Source organism: Trichoplusia ni, chromosome 22, assembly GCF_003590095.1.
Source record: "Trichoplusia ni isolate ovarian cell line Hi5 chromosome 22, tn1, whole genome shotgun sequence".
NCBI lineage: Eukaryota > Metazoa > Arthropoda > Insecta > Lepidoptera > Noctuidae > Trichoplusia > Trichoplusia ni.
In genome coordinates, this window is record NC_039499.1 from 1,225,370 (window position 1) to 1,252,082 (window position 26,713).

The window sequence follows — 26,713 nt, forward strand, 5'->3', positions numbered from 1 at the left end:
TCAAAGTCCGTGTAAATACCTGCAACTGAATTAAACTTGATTTTTTTTTGCATCATAGCAAAACATAACAACAATGTCGATGATGTGTGGCGTGTAAAAAATACGCGTTGCTAGAAGAACCGGTGCGACCGCATACCGCGCGCGCGCTCGCGGCAAGGCCTCGTCGCCGCGGCCGCCCCGCGCCGCCACCTGCGCCCGCGCCCGCCTCAGCGCCCGCGCCCGCCTCCGCCCGCCGCCGCACACCCACTTTCACATCCAAACCCAACGTGCACTGCTACCACACGATTACGAACTCATTATCCTCGATCAACAACACGTACAGATAACATTATCTATTACCGGACTCTATCGCTCACTTAAAACTTCCAAAACATCATTATCATTGTAAATAACTTATGAATCAAACATCAGATAACAAGGTTTTTGAAATTATGAGCAATAATCTTAAAATATCTCTCGTTATTCAATACATTGTCGGGTGCCGCCGCCGTTGCTGGCTCGAATCGAACGCCGTACGATCATTACAGGTACTTGAGTTAGCAATTTACTTGTAACTATAAAATACAATTTATGAGATATTAATAGATTGCAGGGCCAGGGCAAAAATAGCCACTCGTGTAACATTACTTAATTATCAAGCAACAGTCGGAGCGACGCGTTACCCTGCCAGGCGTTTGGAATTACAGAGCAAGATTCAATTATATTGTCATGAAGGAGCTCCCGAGCTGCTATTACGCAGGATAGTATTTTACTGTTTGTTCAGAGTCCATTTTCACAGCCCTAAGGAGTGAAAACAGAATTAAGATAAACGAACCCACAGCAATGATCATAACTGTACGAAACCACTCTGAGATACCTTGAAAGCTTTTTAGGACACTTTATAATTCCAATTATTTCGGACATTGAATGCTTTAAGATATATGTTGTTCAGTGACAGCTACAACTTCGTAAACCTATTACGACAGCCAACAAACTCAGTAATTGAACAAGTTCCTTCCCTTTTTTGTACTTAATGTCTTATTGCCAACGAAGTTTGCAGGTTTAAAGCTTTTAAAATTGTACAAAATTCAACTTTCAAATGGCACACGCCTAGTAACCGTCACTTATATGTAGGTAACGTTCTTACGTCTTCAATAACACTTGCAGGTTGACGAAATACCCAGTGAAACTATTCACATAAACATAGCTTTGCAAGTTATGTAGGTAGGTACCTATCTAAAATCTCGTATGCTAATTATAAAACTGGATCACAAGCTTGGTATGTCGCTAATTTATTGACTTTTCGATCATAGTAGATGCAAAGATTAAGTTTACACACATTCTTGATGGTTCCATTTTGTTTATGGAGGCAAGGAAATTGGATTGTCTGGCGTACTTCCTAAACCATAATGATGTTAAGTTCATTGGTACGGGCGCAGCACATAATCCTCGCGTCGATAAATGGCGTGGCTCATTAAAGTAAGCGGTGCGCGGGAGCTGCGAGATGCTATCAACCGGCTACTGGTTTGTATAAAAAAGCAAGACTAATGGCACCCTCGGGTCAACATGACGCTCGCCGCTATACTGAGGCCACCTTAAATCTTAACCACACGGAATATTTACTTTGCCAATGCAACCATACAAGAAAACGCAATTAACCTTCGCTGCCTACATTTCATCAAACGTCCAAAACACGATAAATCATAAAAAATACCATCAGCGTCGATTGTGTCCCGTAGTCGCTACGTGGCGCGTGTCAAAAAACACCCATTAAGTAAGCAAATGTATATTTTAATTCAGAATAAGCGATAAATCTCGCGAGGGGCTTTCGAATTCCGCGCAAGTCATCCGACGAGGTGAGATCGGCTGGGAAATACCATTATATATCTACCTCTACGTACTCGGTGTTCCTACATACATACTGATGTCGTGTCGCCGCCAACAGCTGTGCAACGATAACGCATTTATTATGTCTTTTTATTCTTCTACGAAATACCAGTCACAAACTTTTGTTTTGGAACGTTATTGAGAAGGCGGATTTTATCGGTGATATTAGAAATAAAAATCTAAGTTGAAGAATGCGGTCGGGGATAAATAATAATGGAATGTAAGGAACAGTTGCGTCGGATTCCTGTGCCGCAGTGCTTGTCAAGAGGTTCCGCATTGTCAGTTTTTGCAGCGCGCAGACAGGCGAGGCGGCGGCCGGCAGGAGCGGGCCGTGGGCGCGTGCGCATGTCGCCCGACCACGCCGCACGCCACCACCGACATCACACATTACTCGCAATTAGCACCACATAACTAACATCTCTTTGTATAAATCATTTTAATTCAAGCCTCATATAGTTCTAAGGCATGCGTGATGATGACATGACTAAATAACTCCAAAACATGATAAAAAATCTAACCTGTTAAGCATATAGTATGGTGTAAATACTATGTAGATATAATACATATTGTATATTTAACAGGTTATTTTCCTCGTCCTTCGATAGCATGTGGAAACGTCACAGAGTTGCAGTAACAATTAGCACCGCCACACCGTACGTACAACGTAGAGTACGTAACCAGTACTATCAATTTATGAAAACATCGATTTACAACCAAACTTTACAAAGAGATAAATAACAGAAATCCCGAACAAATACGTTCTGTCAATCCTTAAATAAAAAAAAGGTGTTTACATGAATATTTAAAGATGTATTATGATAACGAAACAGTATAATAATCGCGGATGTTTCTATGTGCTTACTAACATCCTGACGCCCTGACCTCAAGTTATACCAAACAAGTTCTACATAGCCCAGAAATAAGAGACCTCCCAAAGGTATCAAAAAACCGTTTTTAAAACCATTCTAAAATACACTTCACATAATACTAAACGTTTAAAAATTCCAAGAAAAAATGTCCCCTAATCAAACGGCTAGTTATTGTCTAGGTGCGAGTTAGGCGCACGCGCGACTTTGAATTATTATTCTATACTTGGGCCGTGATAAATTGATTTGGTGACAGTGGTCGCCGGGTGAGCATACAAACGTTCGTTAAGTAAAGCACAGACAATTACGAACCCCGAGTGCTGTATTTCACACCTCGCATTTATTTAACAGCACTATCATCTAAACAAGTTACGCACATATCGATAAACGCGAACTCGTTTCTGATGTAGTGCTGTTACTAAGTACGTTTAGGGAATATGTGATATTTATCGATGATTCATCGAACCATGTATTATGTAAAAATCTTCGAAAAAGCTTCAAGTGATTTAAGTGTTACATGTTATGTTTATTATGCTAATGCTAAATATCTTAACGTACTAGCAATTTTAAATGATTAAGCTCTGTTTTATAAGATATTGGGCATACTTTTAAAGTTTATTAAGTCCGAGTGACTCTTCTAATCAATGGCCTAATCATGTAATTTTTTTTTCTCAACGATTCAAATGTCAAATGATACCGATTCCAATTACCATCCAAGTCAGATGATTAGGCTGTTGAAATACGAATATATGAATGCAAGATTGATATAAATTATAGGTACAATGTTTATTAATTTAAACACAGACCAAGCTTTACCGTATTTACCGGTTTCTTGTACAGTATACAAACTTCTCACTTTCTATGATTGATCATAAAAGTTCTCATACATTATACCTCAAGAGAATCTATTCAAGTTGCAATTTAATAAAATCTATTTCCATTCGTAAAGCACGGCTCTTATACATAAAAGATCATGTTATCAGCTTCACTAAAGCTTATCTGAAAAGCATTCAAACCGATCTAACTTGTATTTTATTGTAACCGGCTAGACAGATAAGATAAGAACTTGTATTCAATAAGCCGCGGTACACATGAGTACTGAGTACACACGTAATACACCATTCGAAGGAAGTTGAGCTGAATGTAAAATAAAGGCGTCTTTGTAGCCCAGCAGAGCACTGCTAGATTAATATGGCAGTTAGTCGGCTACTACGTCTCCCGACACTCGATTAGATTTTCCAGCACGTGTGGAACGATTAATATCGTCGTATCTGTACGCAAAACACGACTCCAATCACGTTGGAATTTGAATAAATCAAAGGTGGCAAATTGCAAATAGGTTAACCTTCGGCTTAATGGTCGTTGGTCTTTCAGACCCTTTGCGTACGTGATGAGCATTAGGATAAAAATATACTCAGGTACTAATGTTTTATGAAGCTGGTGGCGTGTTTATCCCACATGGTTTATGAGCTAACGATGGAAAACCTCCACGTGGCACGTACAGCTTAAACAACTGCATGTTACACAATGTGTGGCAAGGACAAGTGTGATTGTACTTAATGGACTACTTGTAGCCCAGTGTTTAGTGTCATGTGTGAGATAATTGAAATAAGTTTTACGACGTATTAAAAACTTGACTTCTTATACATCCCAATGAGTTTGAGTACGTTGTGTACTATAGTGCTGTGCAGAATGTAACTGGTATATTAAAATGTTTATAAGGACTTTTTCGGAAATATCTTATCATATAATTGACTTGCGATATACCGAAAGTAAACTAAAAAACACGTTGATATCTTAATAAAAACCTAACTAAATTCTTTTGCAGCTCCATCGGACTTAACACTTAAAGAGGTTAGCACAATATACCTATTTATTAATCTCAAAACAATATTCCTACCTTACAAATACAACGGAAGCAGCTACTCCAGTCCTGCTCCAGCCTGGCGTCCTGCAGCTTCACAGGCTCACCTTCGTTGGAGCACGGCGCCCGCTGACCTTCTGTAATGGCAACATAACAATATATAACATTTTATTTCTTCATAATGTCTTGTCAGTCATAGGTCGTCAATCTCTAGATTTGGTAGAAGACGAACTGTGAAATTAAGTGGAATAATTGAAAGGTCACTTAATAGGAGAATTATGAAAGCACCTGAATATGGTCATAGATAGATAGAATATTCTTTATTGCACACCACAAGACCATAAGTACAGTAGATGAAGCGAAAGGCTTCTTTAATAATACTGTTCGCTTCTGTCTGCTAAGGGTAAGAATAGAGAAGAAGCAAAGAGATAGACTCATGAGTAGATACTTCTCGTAAGGTCAAAAAACTGCTCAGTTCTGAGTACTGACATCTAAATTTGTCGAGATTGATTGTTTACTTATCACCAGTAATTGAACCTGACTTAGTATTCACAGGTTGAAGTATCGATTAAATTGTAAACGTAAGCGAAATATCAAATCAGTTTCTCAATTAAATTAGTTATGTTGTTAAAATTAGTGATTTAGACAATTAAATCGTAAAAGATCTTTACGGAGTTAGGGATCATAAAGAACACACACAGCAAACAAAGAAACAAAAAGCAAAAGACCTGAAATGATATGAAGAGAATCATAATAATTGTGAAGTAATTGCAGTTAGTGTCAGATTGGACATGCTATTGACAGGAGTGACAGGTATGAAATATAGTGAGAAGCAAAAGCAAGATACCATTCTGCCATTCATGTTGTACCTGACAAGTGTCGTACGAATGACCACGAACAGCGAGGAGGCTGCGGTTTGAGCAAAATGCGTGGGAAACGACTGTCCTATATAGCAATGCACTGCCGCACTACAATTTGCAAAACATACACCAATAGGTCACGAAATTAATCTAGTACATACAGATTTATAGAACGATTCTGATAGGCGGAACGAAAATCGAAAATGAAAAGATTGATGTTTAAAATAGGAGAGCAGAATTTGTTGAAATTAAGCAAATGATAATTAAGAAAGTAATAGTACTTTTAAAATTATAATAAGGTAAAGTAAATTCACTGACATTATGTTTACGTCAAACAAATTGATTATAATTGTAAATAATATTAATAGCAAAAGAGAGATAAATTGATAGAGCAACTTAATCAAATGTTGTCGTCCTTCATGATGCCGAATTCCAATGTAATTGGAGAGCTATTATTGAAACGCGGGAATAAAAATATTGTCTACGGAATCGGAACATATACAACGGTCACATAAAAAATAAATACAACCATAATTCTTGCATATATTATAACTCACGAAAATATACAACTGCCTAATGTTTTAACGAAGAAAACATTGTATAATTATATGCTAAATTAGGTAGGAATTTACGAGGAATGTTAAAAATAATTTCAATGAGGTTATCATAATAATTGTAATATCTGCACAAACATGTTGTTCCACAGCCTAGATGCTGATAATAAATATGGAATTTAACAGTCCCTTATAATATTTTTGTTGTTGATAATGGCGGCGCGTCAAATTTCGTACGGATGACATCGGCGTTGCGCCTCAGTGTCGATGTCGTGGCCGTCTGATCACATGTTACCTTGATTTAAATCCACGGATCCGCATTCTTATTACGTAGCCATCGCGGGCGCCACCGGTCGACTGTCCCGTGGCCGCGTCAATATTTTTGTAGGTAATTAATATGTGCTCGTCTTCGAGAATTCCTATCCAAATGTTTACTCGTGGCTAATATTTAAATTCGCTATTTTCGGACCGAATGAAACCACTTAATCCTGAACGATATTACTGCATTGTTTCTCCAATTAAATACCTACTTAATTTAGCAACAATAAAGCACCCATTCAATTCAATTGTGTGAACGACGATGGACGGCTGTGCCTTATATATTTTGTGGGCACGCAGTATATTTACATTTCATCATATCTCATAGCAACGAGCGGTTTTCAAGGTAAACGGTTTTATAAATAATTTGCTGGATTGTAAATTAACAAATTAGGTAGGTAATTCGTATTGTATAAGAAATATATATAAAGCTCTTTTATTATTATTTTACAATAAAACGTGAGATATAGTCCTAGTGTCACGTGACCGTTGTTAGTAATCTGCATTCTGGACATTCTTGTCTGGACGCTCAACCGAAAATAAATTTCTCGATGAAAATAAAAAGTGATGAAATAAGTATGACGTAGCGTGTTTATCGTCACAGCTTGGCCCTTGAATACATCCAGGTTAAACGTGATTACTCACTGTGACTCTCGCGACATTATTTGGTTCGCATAGATAAGAATTTTTAAAAGAGCGCCTTATTCGTGAATGAGTGTCGTTATTTGTCGTCGTGTGACACTGAACTTGTCCTCTAGATGTTCTGGTGCCGGGATAATTGCTCGATTGATCCACTACATCGATTGGTTAATAGAAACGATATTGTAATGCACAGATCGCCTCTCGGCCCAATTAGGAGTCGATACATTTAGTTCGAGGTCAGACGAAAAATAAACCCTTTTATACAAAACATATAACAAATTTCTACAATATACAAACACAATTACACATGATCGTAACAATATTGTGATTGTAGTACTTTCGTAGAGCTTTTACGTAATCTCGTAGTAGGTCTACGAAAATTTCTTTTGTTGTAGAACTTGCATTTTTAACACAAAATCAGTCTGTAAATAGAATACTCAATCTAGTTAGACTGGAAGCCGACCCCAACATCATTGGTAAAAGGCTAGACCGATGATGAAACAGAATCTTCAGTACGTAGTATTATAGATTTTGATATAGAAATATCGTGTTTGCAATCACCTTGATACAATTTACGTACGTATGGCAATACACCAACAACGGGACACAGATACAGATAGTTCTCGTGATTTATGTTTCTGGAGCGGCTTGATGAACAGCCTCTCTGACATCTCATCAGTATGTATCTCGTCTAAATCTACGCAAGGGCTGAGAATCGAATCTATTGAGCTAGCTAATACGTTTACAGTTCTTGGTAACTGTTTAAAGCAGTATATCTTAATATTGAAATTGAATTGTAACAAATAGGTAACATATTATGTTGACGTGTTACGGTATTTATTTGTTTACGTATTTTGTAAAATGACTGAATATCAATATGTTGTGAATTCGAATTCGGACGACAAAAGTTTCAATCTTTTATAAGCTCACAAAACCCTCAACATATGCTTTACTTACAGAGTACCCACTAAAACATTAACGGTTAAATTATATTATTATTCCGGTTAAGTGACAACAAATTATGCAAATAACGAAAATATACGGTACTTTAAACACTTTACACGCGATTTAATTGCAACGTTTCATGCATTTAAGGTATACGCGAAATATCCATAAAGCGATTACAAGATATGCACTTAACGTCCATTTCAATACCTAATGGAGGCTAGATGAGAATAATTTTTAGAAAGTTGCTCCTGCCGCCTTCGCCGATAGTAATTCTAAGCCTAGGGATAATATTATCTTAAGCACCTATTCATATAAGCCCCTGAAACCGACTATGATTATCAATTTGATCTCAATGGCTTCTGAATACAGCCTAATGAAGTCGTAGAGGCCTATTACGCAAATAATAAACTATTCATGATAAATAACCAGCAATCTTCTAACATCTCTATATCATTATTTTTCTATTTAGCCACGATTCCTTTCATTTTGTGGCTTAATTTAAATTTTTTATCAATAAATCATTGCTTCAAGATAAATCGTATACATAGGTTGTCTTGTTGCTAGGCGTTTTTACCTATATAACTGGCGTGTGTATACCTACATTTATTTTATTATTGTATAATAATTCGAGGAACGAATTCCAGACGAAATTGATACACAACTTGAACTAGTCAAACAAGTGACTGAGTATGAAGGAAAGATTAGAAGTTACTTGAAACTAAATGCTTTATTTACAATGAGTAAAAGTAGAACACCCTGGATTGAGACACTATATTATAGCATGTTTTAATAAAAACTTATTTTTAAATTATATTAAAATTCAGTCAAAATATGAATCAAAGTTTTATTCGAAGGGTTTATACATCGTGCTCTCACTACGCCCGCCATGATCGTGGCGAACGAATGTGTGAACAATGTGAGAACTAGCTGCGGCGGAGGTTTCGCAAGGAAACGATTGTCGTGCCTTGTGCAACTGATACATCGAACCTTATTGTGAGTTATATTGTAACAATCACTGCTACAGTAATTGGCTTAATTGTCACCTGTTTGTAGGATATAGTGGAACAATAAAATATGTTATGTATAGCCAATTGTTGGTCGTTAGGTAACATGTTTACTTTCATATGGCGTTATCAAATGTAGCAACGCCTTTTGATCTTATGTTTTCTTCATAGAAACTTAGAAATAATATCTTTATTAAGCGCAGTCTCATCTAAGCTAATCTGAAAACCTGCCTTTCTAAATTCTGAGGTTTAAGTATCCTATGCAAAGTATAAGTCTTTCACACTGTTCTTAAGTGTCCGGATACTTCGCATAGTCCAACAGGAATGATAATATCTGGACAAACTATCGCAACCCTGAACATCTAAGGGGCCTACGACATTATGCCAAATTGCTTGTGTGCCCTTGGAGCCTATCGCTCATATAGCCTATCCTTAGCTCACATCAATTTGGCAGTCTAGTCTTTCCCCCCGCAGAATTTGTGACTTCTCTCTTCGATTACAAGATTATTTTTAGAAAGACCGTCGTTTATAAAAAAAGAGAGTCCAAATCAAATGTTTTATATATTCAACTTACTGATGACAGCGGATGAGGCGTGTGCCGTAGTTAAAAGCGAGCAGACGATGAGGGCGGCGGCGGCGGCGCGCGCGGCTCGGCCCCGCATGGTCGCGACTACTCGCGGCGCCGGCGACCAGCGCTCCGCCCGCCGCGCATCACACTCGAGCGCCACGCCACACGACCGCAACACCTGACACAACACAACACAAACATTCATAAACTATAAAGCTATTAATGCATCCGATTTGCTTATGCATGTAAAAGACTTGTAATTTATTGGAAAAAATGTAATTTTACAATAATTCTAACTGCATGCTTCAACTCCCTCAAAATTGTAAGCAATAAAACAAGACATAGTTGGAAACACTGCTACTGTTACTACCCATCATACCTATCTGTAGACATATTTACAAATTAAGAATTTTGATTTTTAAATTAAACTAGGATATAAGTAGCCAGGACTTGAAATCTTTGAGCTCTTCTAACAGGGCATTTTTGAGAGACTGTGTTTGCTATTAAGCTGAAGCAAGGTAGAATGGAGAGAATATCCACTTCACGTCAGTAAACCAGGTAAGAATAATAAATTAAACTACGTCAGAAAAATAAAAATAAAAGAAAACATATCCTTAGACTAAATGAGCAAAATTGTCACCATTCAAGGATATTGCATACATTGGATATTGCTAAAGCTTTTGTTTACGCATTTTTATATATCTGTAGTGACATCGAGTAATCAGAATCATAATATGTATTATTTTCACAAAATCCAATAATATTTATATGCCAATGTTTTATGAAGATTGACTAATGAATATTTAGGAATTTCCTGTTAGTTATTGCTATCATAAATTATGCGTAAACATTACCTCGTAGTTTCGTACTTAATCTCCAGTCTCTACACGTACAAATTAATATAAATTATTAAAAACAATTTGAATTATTGATATAAAATAAAAATTTGTATCTAAGTTTGTTTTCTAATCTTCCCAATTCTTTTTTCCTTTTCTCGCCTTACCTTCAAATTTTCTGCTTCATAAGATCTAGTATTACAAAACTTAGCTGAGAAAATAAACTCGTATAAAATTAATCACGGCAAGCGTACATGCGAACCTTGGTCTAATTAATAATTCAAAGCTAATGAGAGAATTAATGACCCCGCGCATAGTGTAACATCGGTTCTACAGTTGATAGAAGGCTGATGTCCTTAACGCATTTTTTACAGCATTCCGCACGTACGTTGACCTCGAGTACTCGGACATATAGCATTTATTCATTAATAATAACATAGAGAAGCAAAAAGTGGTTCATATTAAGTGCGTTTACACGGCGATCGAGTGGTCCAAGTGAACCGAAGTCACTCGCAACTCACTACCTCATCGCTTTATTGTCAATTACACTAGTTCCGGTTTCAGATCCTCCTCAGTAATGTGTTTTAGGCACACTTTACAAAAAAAAACACGTAAAAACTTAATTGAATCGCTTAACACAGGCATTAGAATGCAAATAAAACGTAACTACGTTTTATTGACACGGAACAAGCTAACGAATCATAATTGAAATGATAGAGAAAACATCAAATTAAAATGAATTATAAAACCCTGCATACTTCAAGTACGTAACATAAGTTATTAACCGTCAAAACCCGACTCCTGCAGCATAAGCGAACAGAAGAAAAACAAGCTTTGAAGAAAAACTTGTCAATGGAAAAGCACATTATACAATTTAAAGTCAAGAATGAAGTAGGATTTCTTAGAAACTAGAACAAGCAGTCATCATTAATCAGCTGCTTCCTAGAAGACTTGTGGAGATCAGTCAACAAAACATGAATGGCAAGAGAGTCTCTGAGAATCTCGGATAAAAGCCGGTAGCGACCGCATACGCCACTAGTATTGTTTTATTTTTTATCGAACATGTCAATCATCCCGTTGTTAATCGAGAAAATACCGATCGGACAATAGAAGCAATAAAAAGGTTTAAGTTGATACAAGAATAACAAACACATTATTAGCATACTGTAATGTAATGTTATCGTGGACGCTTTGTTACTTAATGCCCGCTTACAATTTAACTTACATTAATCATAGATAGAACGATAAATTGTTTATGTTCGCCACTCGACTGGAGCCAACGGATTTTTGTAGAAAACGTGCACTGTTCACATGTGTTGATACTAAATGTTATGATAGTGGTACTAACTTTCAAATCTGTAGACATGGCACGTAGTGGTGTGTTGGAAAGCATCACACTGGCGGCCGACCAATCGCGCAAGACATGTGAAGGCAACTGACTGAAAGGCCGGGAGTCAACGGGTTCCCCGAAGGCGAGGCGAGTGGGCAACCGAGCGATCCTGGAAGCCCGTGCTAAGCATTTGATACAATTCGATTAGTTCATACGTGGACATTGTTCACAATGGAATGCTTCCTCGAATGCGTTGTGCAACCCGCAAACTGTTGCAAAAAGAAAGTCCCACACGACGTTCCTTGTAAATGTTTTATAACAAATATCATATTTATAACCGATCTTCATCATTGCTTTCCAGTTACAAGTAGGTACATACTGAACATAGCACATCATGAAAGCGCGTTTAAACTTAATTCACTCACCTAACTCTCATCGAAAGAAAATATTCTAAAAATGTTCGGCCTTCACCATTATAGCTATCGGTGTATTAATTATACAAAGAAATCGCATTAATAAATTATTATTTTAATTCAAGATCACTACGCGAATGCCTAAGTAGCCTATAATCACAGAGTTTACAGTTAATTGCATGTGTAATTCATGAGACCTGTTTTAACGAATAAATATAACTAATTAAAACGTTATTTTTCCACGACATTGTGCCCCTTTAAGGCAAAAACTGCGACTGAGACATTAACAAGACTTGAACTGGATAATGTGGCACCGATGATCTTTGATTAGGTATTCAATAGGAGCAATCAAGCCTCAATCACCTACTTAATAACTAGGTAAACATACAACCCTCATAACATTCTAACTAGTCGAGCAATTTTCGTAATTTAGCTAAATTATCTATCTTTAATAAAAACGATTGCGCATATTTTTCCTCAAGAATGTTCAAGTTGTCAATTATGTCTCCAATCAAGATCTCTTTTTGCAATATTAGGTACACTTTATTGCGTAGAAATGCGCAGAAGTTTGTGTTAAGTCAGCCCGATTGCTGGCAAGTAAAGGCGTCGTGGCCATGTTTTATGAACAACCTCCTATGACAGCTGCAGACGGACCATATACTTAAGCGCAGTCACATACAGGTACAAGCATACGAGAACATTTAGAAAGCCGCTTTTAAAATCGGGCGTAGGGCCCGCAAGTGGCAAGCGAGTGTGAAGACGGGTGCCACCGCAGCGGGCGTCGTGCCGTCACCTACTTTCACGGAGGCAGCATCGACAGAGCGCCCGGCGCAGGCGCTGGCGGGCCCGGCAAGCCGTGTGCGGGGCCGGCGGGGGAGGGGGGGGGAGGCTGCGTGCGCGCGACAAGGTCGCCGTGAGGCAAACCACTCGTCGACAGAATTTCTTCGGCGCAGAGACACGCGCATACCAGTCCGGGAGCGGAACGCGGTCGCAATAAAAACGCTCGGATATATTTCACGCGTGCGCAACATTATCTCGTCGCTCTCGGCTCCGATTACTTAATGCTCCGCGGCTAACTGTACAAGCGGAGAGAAACAAGATCAGGTTTTTTCTTAGCAGGTTCGATGATCGCAGGGCGACACCTCCAGGGTGCACCTCTGCGAAATTGGTCGAATGACATCACACATTACTGTAAGAAGATTAACAAACACAGGAAGCTTTGCTTGACGTCCACTGATAGACATCTTTTCCAAGCAACTCCCGGATAATTCCTCAAATGAACAACATTTTACTCTAGATTTATCATTCCTCTAATTGCGTCTATTCTGGAATTGGCAGGGATGCGCATATCTTTCCTTCTCAGCAATAAAGTTGAGCTACCTGGAGTTTCCTACTTGTAAAGGACCGACTCGACTCGTGAGTTCGAGTACAAATACCATGTTTACCTTTTTAAGCTCACTAATCCTACTTATCTCTAGACATTATTTTTGGACTTAAACCTTTACATAGTCTAACAAAAGTTTGTAATCGCATTATTTCTTAATCGCCTCCGCTTTTGGTCTAAAACAGCTATCTAAGTCATAATTCATTATTGAGGAACGGCCCTCTTTGGTTTCCACTTAATACGTGCTTATTGCAGTGCCTAGTCTGCCAAATCGGTGTGATTAAACCGATCGCGTAGATTTCCCTCCAGCCCATTGTGCCAGTAATTGGGAACAGTAGTTGTATTTGCTCAGCAGTGGTCGCTAGCGGCCTGATAACAGGGAGATAAGACACAATCACACTGAGTTATATTCATAGGCACCTAATTTACAAAGCAAACGTTCTCGTTCATGGAACCCGCAGGTAGAGGCAGTTATTTATATCATTAATACAGCGATTATCATTATGCCAGTTTGCTGCGATTTATCTCCAGCAAATATTGGAGGTGAATCCGTAATTGTCTTTTGTTTGTTAATGTAAGATAAATTCGGTTCGTAACTAAGTGCGAATCGGTATTTCCTGGCAACCATAACTATAATAGAACAGATTATACTCTGTACATTCTAATATTAGTTATTGACAGGCGATAAAATTGATTTGGTGGTTTGCTGGTTCGTTTTAAAGGGAAATACGATTTCAGGCCGAGATATCCTTTCGAATTTCCCAATTTTTTTTTTGTTATCAATTAAATGACGTGTCAAAGATTCTTCTTAGAACGGAAAGAACATGATTTATTAATCTATCTACATATGATATATCTGAATATATCGGAGTCACATCGAATATCCTTTTGATACGAAAAGAAGAAAAGCTACATACAGAAATTACCTTGAAAAGGATTTCTTTGTGACGTAAAAACAATGAGTGTCATGTTGATTGACGAGACAGCGTCGGTCTAATTGAATTAACATCGCAAACACAACATGTCCATTAAGTGGCTAACAGTGAGATGAGGCACATAGCTGGCCGGTCATCATACCGACGACATTAATCCAATACAATGACAATTAAGTAGCAGATGTCTACTGAACGGCGACAATTGAATCCGGTCTATTTTATTTAGTTCATTTGCGTACACGTTCAAGTCTCATATATGATGCCAAAAATAAAAGAACGAGTGACAGTATGAGTTATTAAAACAGGACTGTTTTAATTGTTGAAGCGGGATGGCAATACACTGTAGATAATGGCGTCTCGCTCCCCCTTGCGCAAATTGATTTTTAGGAAATCGTAGTCGTTAATAGAAAACGCTCGAATGTATGAAAATGACAGAGCTAAGGCACGTGACTTAAAGAAACGAAATTTCATGGGCTTAGTATTATTGCTAGCAACTTTGGTTATGAAATTGTAGTTGCTCATAAATCGAAATCAAAATTAGAGCCAAAATACTCATTTAATCCGGTTGTCCATCTTGAGAACAATCTCCTGATTTCAAACGTATTCTCGAATATCCCTTTTTTTCTTCGATAGAACGTGTGACAAAACACTGAAGCTTTACGTTCACATTTTGCTTTCAGTTAATTGAACAATATAAATAATTCACTGTTTATTTTAAATACACATTACAAAGCGAGACTGATACGGCGGTCACTAATTGACAACAGTAATTTTGTACGGCCAGTAATTGTTGACAGAATAAGGAACTCTAAAGTACCTGATTTATACCAGGAAACAAGACCAAGTAGTTTGTATTGTTGAGGTTAACATAAACTTACCGTTTTATGTAACAAGTCTGTTCCTAAGTACTGGCCATTGTCTACCTATATTGTAAAGAAAAATAAAAAATGGAAAAATAGGCCACATGGCGGGAAATATGGGACTAAGTCAACAGGATGACATAACATTGTATTGTGTGATAGCGAATGCCTCAACGCGTGGTGATTATACACAATCACCATTTACCAGTAGATTTTAGTAATGTATTAGTGAATATAATTACATACTTATCTTGCAACTTTGATACTATGTTATTTAGGCCCAGGAGTCGTAGAAAATAATTTTCCAAAAGACAACTAGGTACGTACGAACACGAAACCTACAGTGCGCGACGTGTCCCGGGTTGAATTCCCGCGTAGGACAAACATTTGTATGCATTATTGTTTGCTCTGAGGTTGTGTACCCGAATGTTTGCAAAATCCCTTCATTCGACAAATGGTAAGAATCTTTTGCCATTGTTAAAAAAGACATAAACGAAAATAATTTAATTATTTTCAAAATACTTAAGAAAAAATGTGGATAAATGTTGTTCATCAATTTGACTACACAAAATATGAATTTAAATAAACAAACAAAGGGAACTTCTGGTTTTACGCGGAAGCTTAATTTTAATGTTTTTAACTGGTAAATTTATTACAACAACTTGGGCGCCGCGTAGCCGGTAACATGGAATTCATGTTTGTGGTAAAAACGAGGACAAAAATCAACTTTACTGATTTGAAATGAAGGCGACATTAATGTTAATTTTTACCTCTGATGTGTGGCTGACTGTACAAAGTACAGGATGTTTACAAATAAATATTATTGCCATCAATTTATGCTTGATTTTCAAAGGTCAACTTTATTGATGTCTTTCTAAGTCATAGCTCATGATATTAGTTCTAGAATAGCTATAATTTCTGCCTACAACATCTATACAAGTATATTTTAAAATACGCGGAAATGATAATAATCTGCATAAAATAGAACTTATAATAACAAGTCTGCTCTGGTAACGAGATAAAATGTTTATCTGTTCTATCCATACGCTTTATTTTGAATAGCATCATTAAATTAATTACATTTATTGCTACTAATTTCAATTGCATATGTAAATAGCCATTTAAATATATTAGCTGTTAAAATTATAATTAAGTACATTAAGTTTTTTGTAATGTATGTCGTGTGTTTCTTATCTTTTGCGGTTTTTTTTGCCAAATAATTGGTTTAGGTTGCGGTGTAAGCTATATTGTTGGAACATGCGACGTTATGACGTGGAAGTCAAAAACAGTGAGTGAACCTAAGGGTCTTGTTAGTTTTGAGGTAGTGGGAGTGGCGGGGTGTGGGGAGGGTTGCGTTGATTGCCACGCCCTCTCACCTGGTCACGCCTACCTAGCCTATCACCTGAGATCTACATAGTCATGACTACATACATAACTATATAGTCAACAACACATTTTTATGCAAAGTCTTTATAAGGCCAACCGCCTTTGTCTCCGCTACGGCATAATTTCACAAATATGTTCCGAGATAAATGTCACGAATAGAAGTGAATAAATCCTCTTATAACCTAACACATAAATTCCAATTAATTTGAAGTGTAATCTTGGTATCATTAATTGAAAGAAAACGACCGTGAACCTTCATATCCTACAAGACGAGTCTGCGAGATTATACAAAGAGGCGAGACAGATGCGATACTGGCGAGAGCAACAAAATGTCACATCGCAGATAATTAACTCATACGGGCGCGTATAGCTAACGAATGGAAAATAATCTGGCAGAACAATAGGGTTGAGATACGAGTTGAATTATTAATAGAGTTAATGAGGCGGTCGATGATAGCGGGGTGAGCGGAGCGACCTCGCGCCGCCCGATAGTGCCCACGCAGCCTGATTGTCGCCAACTACCCGTAACCAGGGCTGCCCCGACCAGCCATGCCTCGAGTCCACGACCGAACTACGCCACGGACTTACGCACTAAAAATAGCACAGACCTTTAAGTCAAGATTTTAAATGCATTTCATTTTAAATACTCTTGTGGTGTTTTTTAAAGTGTAGCGTAATCTTATTGTCATGGTTCAGGTTTACGAACCGGTTTGCTGTAGAGGCAGACGTGCGTAATCCTAAAACAATACAGCTTTATTCTTAAACTGTATTAGACAAAGGTCGAGTTTTATACGAAAAGCTCCTCATAGTACTTACTTATCTGCGGCGAAACTCCTGCTTACATAAAAATGTATTGTCTCAAGCTGATTGGTAGCAATACTTTAATGAGACGTGAACATAAAATGCCATAGTACGTCACTCGTTATGTAAAATATGGCAAGATTAGATTAAAGCCAAATACCTAAATGCATCAACCCTGTCCTAATAACAAGACTTTGCAACAGCAGCACTAAGCACAGCGTATTAAAACACAGATTCATCTAACAGTGAACGATTATCATTTAAAACTGCGTTTACACATTTATTAGGCATGTATTTAATTGTTTCGCGTGGTAAAAAAGTAAAACATGTGCCGCCTACGACCATAAAAATGTATCAGCAAATCTGTTTTAATCGCATGCTCAGATTCAAAGATTACGTGTTAGGTGCTGATTTGTAGTATCTATAGATACTAACCTGTGCAAATATAGTTATGTTTAGACATTCGGTATGGTCTGCAGAGTTTCCCATTCGCGGCCGGACCGGTATCACTATAAATAAAGAGGAAATTTGATACCAGAAAGAGATTTGCGGCTACTAAACATATTTGCTCCAATTTCGCTTGTTTCAAGGACGCGTTTAATTTATTCTTAAGTTTGACTTTACGGCAGGTAATATCATATATTATTTTAAACATAAAAACAATGTTAAAATTTATCTCTTACTGTAGTACATTGACCTTATTGTCTTTAATTTTGATAATTAAGAAGGCGATTATAAAATACATGTATTTCTGATTTTGAGGGTATTTTAAAATAAAAGTATCGACAAGCGAAAAGTATTAAAATTCATGGAACTTATGATATCCATTTAATGATACAAGGCGCGTGCCAGAAAAACAATTGTTAGAACAGGCATAATATACACAACAAGCTGACAATTTACGCATTGGAAGCTTCGGTTAATTCCTACTTCCGCAAATCATGACTGATAAGTTCAATTGACAACTACACTGAAATAGTGATCCTCAATGAAAAAAAATAATCAATGAAATATTCCAGTATTATTATCAACGCACACATGCGCACACGCACACGGGCGAACACTTGCACAACTCTATAAACTCAGATTGAGTACAGCACTCGCCCGACTCCCCGATAACAGGGGTCGCCGACTATTCATTCAAGTTGTAGTTAAAATAAAATGAATGACTGTTCGAAATTTCTTATGAATAAAGAATATACTTAAGATACTTATTAGTCATCTACCTGAATGTTATCCTTTTTTATGTGGGTGACCGGGTTTTATCAGACGATGCAGTCATTTGTTTCTTTCTGTATTGTTTATATCTTAGCTCTTGGTATTTCTTTAAGTTTTTACGTTGAATGAAGGGGAGAAAGATCGGCTAAAGCTATATCTCTTCTTCCACCAGTCGGTCCAGTTCGGTAGCAAACGATTACTAATCGTCCCAAAATTTCAGTCTGGGTTGTCTTGCTGACGTCAAACTAAAGTTACGAAAATTTTAACTCATATTTGTACTTTTTGCTTCATTATGTGTTTCTTCCCTTCAATGTTCTCGTTCTAGGACCATATATATTTAAATTAAGACAACAGTAATAAAATAAAGCACAAAACATAGTGCGGTTTGTCATCTCATTTCCCATCCATAATTACTAAAGTCCCTGTAGCCATTTCAGTAGCTTATTCTTCAACGACTAACGATAAAATGATTTCCTTGCGATAAGTCACGTGACTATGAACTATCATATTTCCCACTCGAGCATTTTCTCTCAAAGCAAACCATTGCTGTAATATCACTTTGTCAAAGGCAGTATTATTTTAAACGATGGTAGACCCCATCTCAGTCAGTCGTACGACTTTGCACCGCCGCGCCGAGTCACTGCGCCAATCGGTGATTCCCATTAATTAATTTTAATTATTTTATATTAACCTGCGACCTGTAAGTTTATCGTAACATCCTCTTAATTTACCGACAAGCTGACATGATAGGTGTGATTTACCTACATTAGATACTCATGTACATGTGATGTTAAACTTTGAACTTTCCCTTCATATTTTGTTTACGATTTTGCAGTAGGTTGCAAATCACAGAAAAAATAAAAAGCGAAAGTTTTTGAATATGTATGTTTAGTACATCTTAACGCTCAAATAGCTTGCCTCATATTGATGAAATTTTGTATTGACTTAGTTGACCCTCGATCAACACATAAGCTGCCTTAAATCCGGCTGCGATAATAGTTTCGCAGAGGCAAGGGACATTCACATTTCAGAAAAATCTAGTCGAACTATAAAGTTAGTTGACCAGTAGGTACACTTACATACGTAATTTTACATACAAAGATAATTTAGTTGCCAAGTGTCCAGAAAATGTTGATACGAATTATGACGCTTTTAGATAAACAATACGCAGATTATATGAAGGTAGGATTATAAACAGAATGAATGAACGGTACTGAACTAAGTGACGTTCGAAAATGTATGTTTGTCTCAACATTAAACTTGATAATGACGAAGACGGCAACTATGTCTCTCGTTTGCTGTACGTTTACTGTGCATTACTGTAACTCTTTTCAGCTCTGATTGATTGAATGTCCAATATCTGTGTTCAATTATTGTTAACACAAGGTTTAAACATAAAATACTTGGTGTTACAAAGTCAGAGCCATTACAATTTAATTGATTTCAGATGAACATCATGTCCGATGTAAATTATACACCATTTGATTAAGTAGACAAGGCGTTTTGAGCTTGGATTAGTAGTTCTAATGACCATCTAAATTGATACAGCAAAGTAATTTTCAGAAGCTGTAATTATTAGCTTTATTTCTTTTTCATACAAGTCTTGATTAAACTTTTGCAAGGAAATGCTTGTAACTTTTTAATACCTTGTTTTCTCTACAAAATGGTGATTACAATCATTAAGTTTCATCTAAAAAGTGCAAAGTCCGAAACAGAAAAACTATCTTCTAACACCGCAAAAAAACATTTGTTTTTTATTCTCCCTTCCAACAAAAAAATCAAATTCATAATTCATTCTTGTGGTATAATTGAATAATTTGTTATCCAAATGTTTGTCTACCCAATTACAGGAGTTGCACATGTTATAACTGTCTATAGAGTTATGGCCGTCTGTGTTCGTCTGAAACTGGGTCACGAGGCAATATAAGAAACTTAAGGATGATTCTCAATGCGGCTCTCCTGGACCGCATGTATTTTAGTGATGCCCAAATGCTGCGGTTCAAACTGTTTAAAGTGATTTCGAGATGACTTCAGAAAGGAGGTTGGCAATTCGTCTGTTATTTTTTTATGCGTGTTAACACAGAAATATGGACTGGATGAACAGATTTTTTTTATTCTTTTAATGAGATAATTGCCATTTGGTTCCATAAGTCAACATAAGCTACTGCTTAACTGTACTGTTTGGCTCAGTTTTTCGATTAAGTAAGTCAAATAGCTACTATTTTTACCCAGTGGTTCTAAACACGTAAGCATCAATCATAATAATCTTTGAAAATAGGTAAACGAATAAAATCGGTTATAATCCTAATCTCTGGCAAAAAAAATAGTCTTTCAAGAGTAGACGAGATTATCATCGTTATTCACCTGTTTTTCTCAGTACCTTATCAGCAGATTACATCACCAGCAGACGCTATTGTATTGGAATGCAACGATAATCGATAAGCAATTAAGATATTGTAGAAAACAATCGTACTCTTCAGTCCCATCCGTGTTACTACACGATAAACACTGGATTCTTTAAACATTTACCGATTGTGATGTACAATGTACATATTATTACGTCACCGAGTGAATTCCTCGATGACGTTCACATCGGTAATCGATATTTCGCCCATTCGATTGCTGTCCGATTTCATTAGCGTATGTAATCCTTATGTTGACACAGTACGTGCGTATATTAATCCGATATCGGGTTTGATGAAAGCAGACTTAATGGCTAAATGTAGTTACGTGTTTAGTAAACATTTCAATATTTTATTACTCTTATTACATCTGCGTAAATTATATTTGCGTTTAATTCTTCAATTTAATTGATGTTTTGACCTTATATTTATTGCCGCTGCATAATAATATGACGATAGTTAATTTTACGACAGGCCAGATCCCTGAATATCAATAATGATTTATTTTCTACTGTTTCTTTTCTCACAGCTGTCCGTTTGTCACACATAAACAATATTACACTGACAGCATTAAAACAGCATTTGGTTACAAACTCTGTACGTTAACCAACGAGACATATAATTAGGATAAGACGAAAGGCGGTCAGTTAAGCAAACGGATGGCTTGAAAACCAATAATTACGGACGGCGAATGTACTCCGAGACCGAGAAACGAAAATAATTTGTACCTAGCATTTTGAAAATGTGCTTAACAAGAAAGTTGTAGACGTAGACACAACTTAAGTGCAACATAGATTTTAATATCACTTGCATACAAAGATTTATTCGTCTGGAAATTACTTGGTTAGCTGAGCTCAAAATACAATACAGATATTTTTTTCATAAATTTTAATTCATAAAAATAAATACATAAATTAAGTATACAATTATTTTCTATACAATTCAGAGAAACGAGGACAAGTTAGCCAAGAATTAAGAGCATGCTACCGTCGTGGAGTTAAATCAATTCGTACAGCAAACAGAGGTACCTATATAAAGTTAAGTACCCGAGCGGGGGTTCGTGACAACTGCTCAGTGAAATTACCCGTTTTATCTCCCAGATCAAAAGGTTATCGACGCTACACTTTGTATTAATTAAACATCCGTACTATTGTCCAGAAAAAACTACACAATACAAAAACAATTAAGGGTCTAGACAACTTCTAAAACCGTCCAGAATAATTTCGGGACATAATTAGATCAATAAATTACGAGTATGATGAAGTGTCAACTATATTACACAGTGGAACAATAGTCACTAAATCCTCTATGATATAAATAGTGTATCGTAAATGTGCTGGGATATCCAACTCTTTGTATTTAAGACAATGCCCTTACAATGACGTATCTATTAAGTTTTTACATCAAACCTTTTTTGTCGTAAATTACGGAGGATATTTTACCCGGTAGGTAATTATTTAATGATAAATACCTTTGAATAGGCATACAATTTGTTTAAGGCTGTCTTTGTTGTAGTTTGAAAAACGTTATCCGACATTGTTTTAAGCTTGTCGAAAAGTTTATTGTGTCAAATGACATCAGTAATGCCCTAATTAGTTGAGCGGTGTCTCGGGAAGGTAATAAAGCAATACAGGTAGATACGGTGCACCCGCTAAGGAAAGTTGAACAGGTATTGCACACGGCTTCAAAGTCGTTTTTATTTATTTACGAACGGTTTGTTGTTTTTGTTAATGACTCTTTCACTCGGTGTTGTCGGATTTTTTTCACTTTGTATTTTAAAGTAAAGAGGTTTTAATCATTTTGGTTTTAAGTGTTTCAGTATTATGATTAAATACTTTTTATCTTTAGTCTGTTTCATTTTTTTTTCTCGTAGAGGATGTAGGCTTCCGTAGCGTTTTTGGATACTTTACATTTCTAATTTATACCCTATTTCAATTTCCAAGAATGTACGATAAAGCGATGTTTGAAACACATTATGATTAGGTACTAACATAACGTTATCATAATCTTTTGGTATCTAGGGATCTTTAGATCAGTATCTAACACTTATCGACGTCAGCGGTATGATTTACATATGTCCCGTCTAGTGTTTTTACAAGTACCAGAGATTTAAAGACATGGCTACTGTTGATTTTTCAAGGATTTAATAGGGCATTTCACATTTTACTAGTTTTAGGAGACAGTAAAACCTTTATTTATTATTGTTGTATAAAGAATTACAGCAGAAAATTACTCATACTCATGCTAAACGTAACAAAAATACAATATCAAAATACTATACCTCCGAAAACGGAATTTGAAATAGTTGTATCTGCAAACGTAAAATTTGAAATCCTGCCAAAAGGACACATTGTTTAACAAAAACAATTACTATACTCGGCACAAAACAAAGGCTTTATTCATATATTCATACAACAACGGAAAAGTCATTGAATATTTGAAAAAATATAATGTTTACTATAAAATGTTTACTACGTTGTTGATGTCGCTGTACCATACAATACGATTAGCACTACATAGGCATACATAGATCAATGATTGCCTAGAAGAGTATATGAATGATTGCTTAGTCATACGCTCTTTCGCTGAAATGATGAAACATGTCGTCGTCATAGGGAGCACATCTAGTCGGGATTAATGCGTGTTATTGCCTCCAGTCCAGACCGTGAATCATAGATAAATAAAACGATTTTTAGAACAAAGAAGGTCAATGTATTGTGACTTATTGCTTGTAATGATTCTGATATTTTTTTAAGATTTGTACTTAGTTTATCAAATTTGAAAAACGAATGAGTAATTTTTAATTATTGCCTATGCAACCCTTAATAATTATATGTTTATGTACTTTAATCCATATTAGTATCATTGTTTTTGTTACCACATTTAATTTGACTAGAAATTGTGTGAAAAACTTTTTATTGACTTGACGTTATGTTTTGACATTTCCTTTATGGTTAAATTAGTTTAACAAGGCAATTATTTCAGTAAATGGACAACACCTTTTTCATTAAGAATAGATTTTAACTTTTGACCCTATTTTGGTTTCAAGTTAACCTTTACCAGTAGAATTAATTTTAATTTGTTTGCCTTTAATTCACATTGGTTGGCAACAAATATACTCAATTATCTTGGATTGATTCTTTTTTAAATTTAGAAGATAAATATCAATTATTTTTTTCTTTACTATAATGATGATTTAGCGGATTAGGTGCGAATCTAAAATGGCCAGACTACTTGTTGTTTCTTATACACGAATTATGTAAACAATACATTCTTCCTTATCAGTAAGGACCTTTGGACATTGATAACTGAAATATAGTTTTTAAAACTCTTATAATTTAAGTAGAAAAGGCTATGAAAATCATGTTTTAAGTCTAATTAGATGATCCTTCTCTGCAATCCGAACATAAAATGTGAAACAATGAAATCTTTTGTTTCAAAACATGATGCAACTGTTTTCTAATATATGTTCGAAGAGTATAACTATGTATATAGTTCGTTTTGGCGCTTAATAAACAACTTATCATTTTTATTAGTGATATGAGTGATTAGAAACTTTATTTATGTTTACAATTATGTCCAAGTTCCAATGTACATGCAAAGTTTTGCCAATTTTTTGGAGGAACAATTTTATTGTTATTTCTCTTATGTTACATAACAAAACAATAACACAATATTTATATATTAATATGAATGATAGACTCGCAAAATACTTAAAGATTATAAATATTATAAGCCAATTAAAAATAAATTTAATCAATTAAAGCCGGCTTGAGTTACGACTTTGTCCACGACAACTAATTTTTATTTGTTATTGACTATATTTTAATTTCTGTTGATAGCTTTCTAAATTTATTCGTGTTGTATGATAAGTGGCGTTCGACAAACTCCGTGGCAATATGCTCGTGTCGCATACCTACTTGCTGTAGTGGATGAATATCATATTGGAGTTACCACATCATTAACAGGTTATAGGCGCGTTACCTTACCAATAGTAAAGTCGCACACACGCTCGCGTCGCACTATATGTCACTATACCTTAACTTCAACGAATTTTTATATAAATTAGACAACGAAGGTTTCAAAGTTTTAAGCTGTCGTTAAGTAAGAATTCTTTATGCAGGCATAGCCCTTGTTAATGAAGCCAATTTTAATAATGATAGATTCAAATATGTATAAGATTTAAGACTCACCAAATATGTAAATGTATTTGAAGAATCGGACATTATTTAACTTGCCCCAACATAACGAGGTTACATCAACTCGAGTACATACCTACTTGCTTACTTATAGTACGTTAACTTGTTTCGTTGCTGTACAAGTGACTTTCTAATATAACATTAAATATTTTCATAATGAGCATAACACACAAACATATCCCTTTGGAGGATTCTAATAAACAAGTTATTTTGAAAAATAAAATTTATCTTACCTTAAATTGAATATTGCGATCCCTCCAGCACCTTCAAAAATAATAACTTCACTTGCGATGCACTTAAAACTCGTTAATACAAAAAATAGCACCTTCGGAAAATGTAAACAAGAGGTTGTGGCAAAACTCACGTGTTAAATTATTATCAAAGTTTAAAAAGTTCTTTATTTATTGTAACAATTATTGTAGGGAGATTGTATAGTAGTGGATTGTCGCGAGTGAGTCGGGTGTATCGGGAGCGATGTAGGAGCGTGGTGGCCGGTCGGGCGCGGGCGGTCCACGCAGGCTGGCGGCGGCGAGGCAGCGCGTGCACTGAGTGGCGAGGCTGGCCGGTGGCGCGTCGCTGCCGGCCGCCGCGAGACTCTGCCCCGCGCGTGCGCCGGACCAGTTCCGCGCAGCCTCCCGCGCGCCAGCCTGCACCGCCGCCGCCGCCGCTGCAGTGCACCACCTCCACCATGCACTTGCTCAACTATCACACGATTGCGGACATGCTGCCGAGTGCCGAGTGCCGACCAGCCACATACTTACACCTACATCCACCCAATACACCACACAAACAACCAACACCAAATATCACTTGTCAATTTATGTTACTAGGATGTCGTAAGATGGGTACCTACGTATCCACTATCGAGCCAATAAATATCCGCTAATGGGCCCTGTTGCCCTTATCTCCCAACTAGAGCAAGGAGCAAATATCAGACTGGTACTTATAAAATTAATTATGTTTACTCATTAAGGAGTTCGTTTTGTTAGGAAATTTTCTAAATGTCATATTCCAGCATTCATGATTTCCGTATTAGATAGTCTCTGGGCACTTGAATAATGAATCTGGGAGGTAGGCAGACAACCAGTCTTAGTACAACTAAATAATTTATAATGTTCAGTTCGTGTAATGTTACTGAAGACAAATGATGTTGACCATTAATTTATGTTAATCAACATCCGTGTAATACCCGGCTCGTAATTTTGACGTCAATAATATCTATTTAAACCCTTAATATTACGCAGTGTAACTAGCTACAGTGAATTTATTGAATGAAACATCTTAACATGCAAATGTGGATAATAAAGAGGAAATACCTGACAATAGTATTGTCGCATTTATATTAATGTGGCGAAGTGCGCAATAAATAATAGCTGTATTTATTATTTATTCAAACCCAAGGTGCCTCGGTGGGTTAACAAATAGTCTTTCAATTACTCTCCTACACTCTTAAATTGTT

At 36.4% G+C, this 26,713-nt stretch overlaps 1 protein-coding gene across 1 annotated transcript in view; it reads right to left on the minus strand.

The window, feature by feature from the left end:
- LOC113504659 (BMP-binding endothelial regulator protein) overlaps nt 1–25,834 on the minus strand; it is a 43,024-nt gene extending 17,190 nt beyond the window's left edge. The window contains exons 1-3 of the mRNA XM_026887080.1: nt 25,488–25,834; nt 9,497–9,668; nt 4,633–4,733 (exon numbers count right to left, since the gene is read on the minus strand). Of these exons, the coding sequence (XP_026742881.1) occupies nt 4,633–4,733; nt 9,497–9,584 (189 nt within the window). The 5' untranslated portion in view covers nt 9,585–9,668; nt 25,488–25,834. The remainder of the gene's footprint in view (nt 1–4,632; nt 4,734–9,496; nt 9,669–25,487) is intronic.
- Nucleotides 25,835–26,713: the final 879 nt, after the last annotated feature.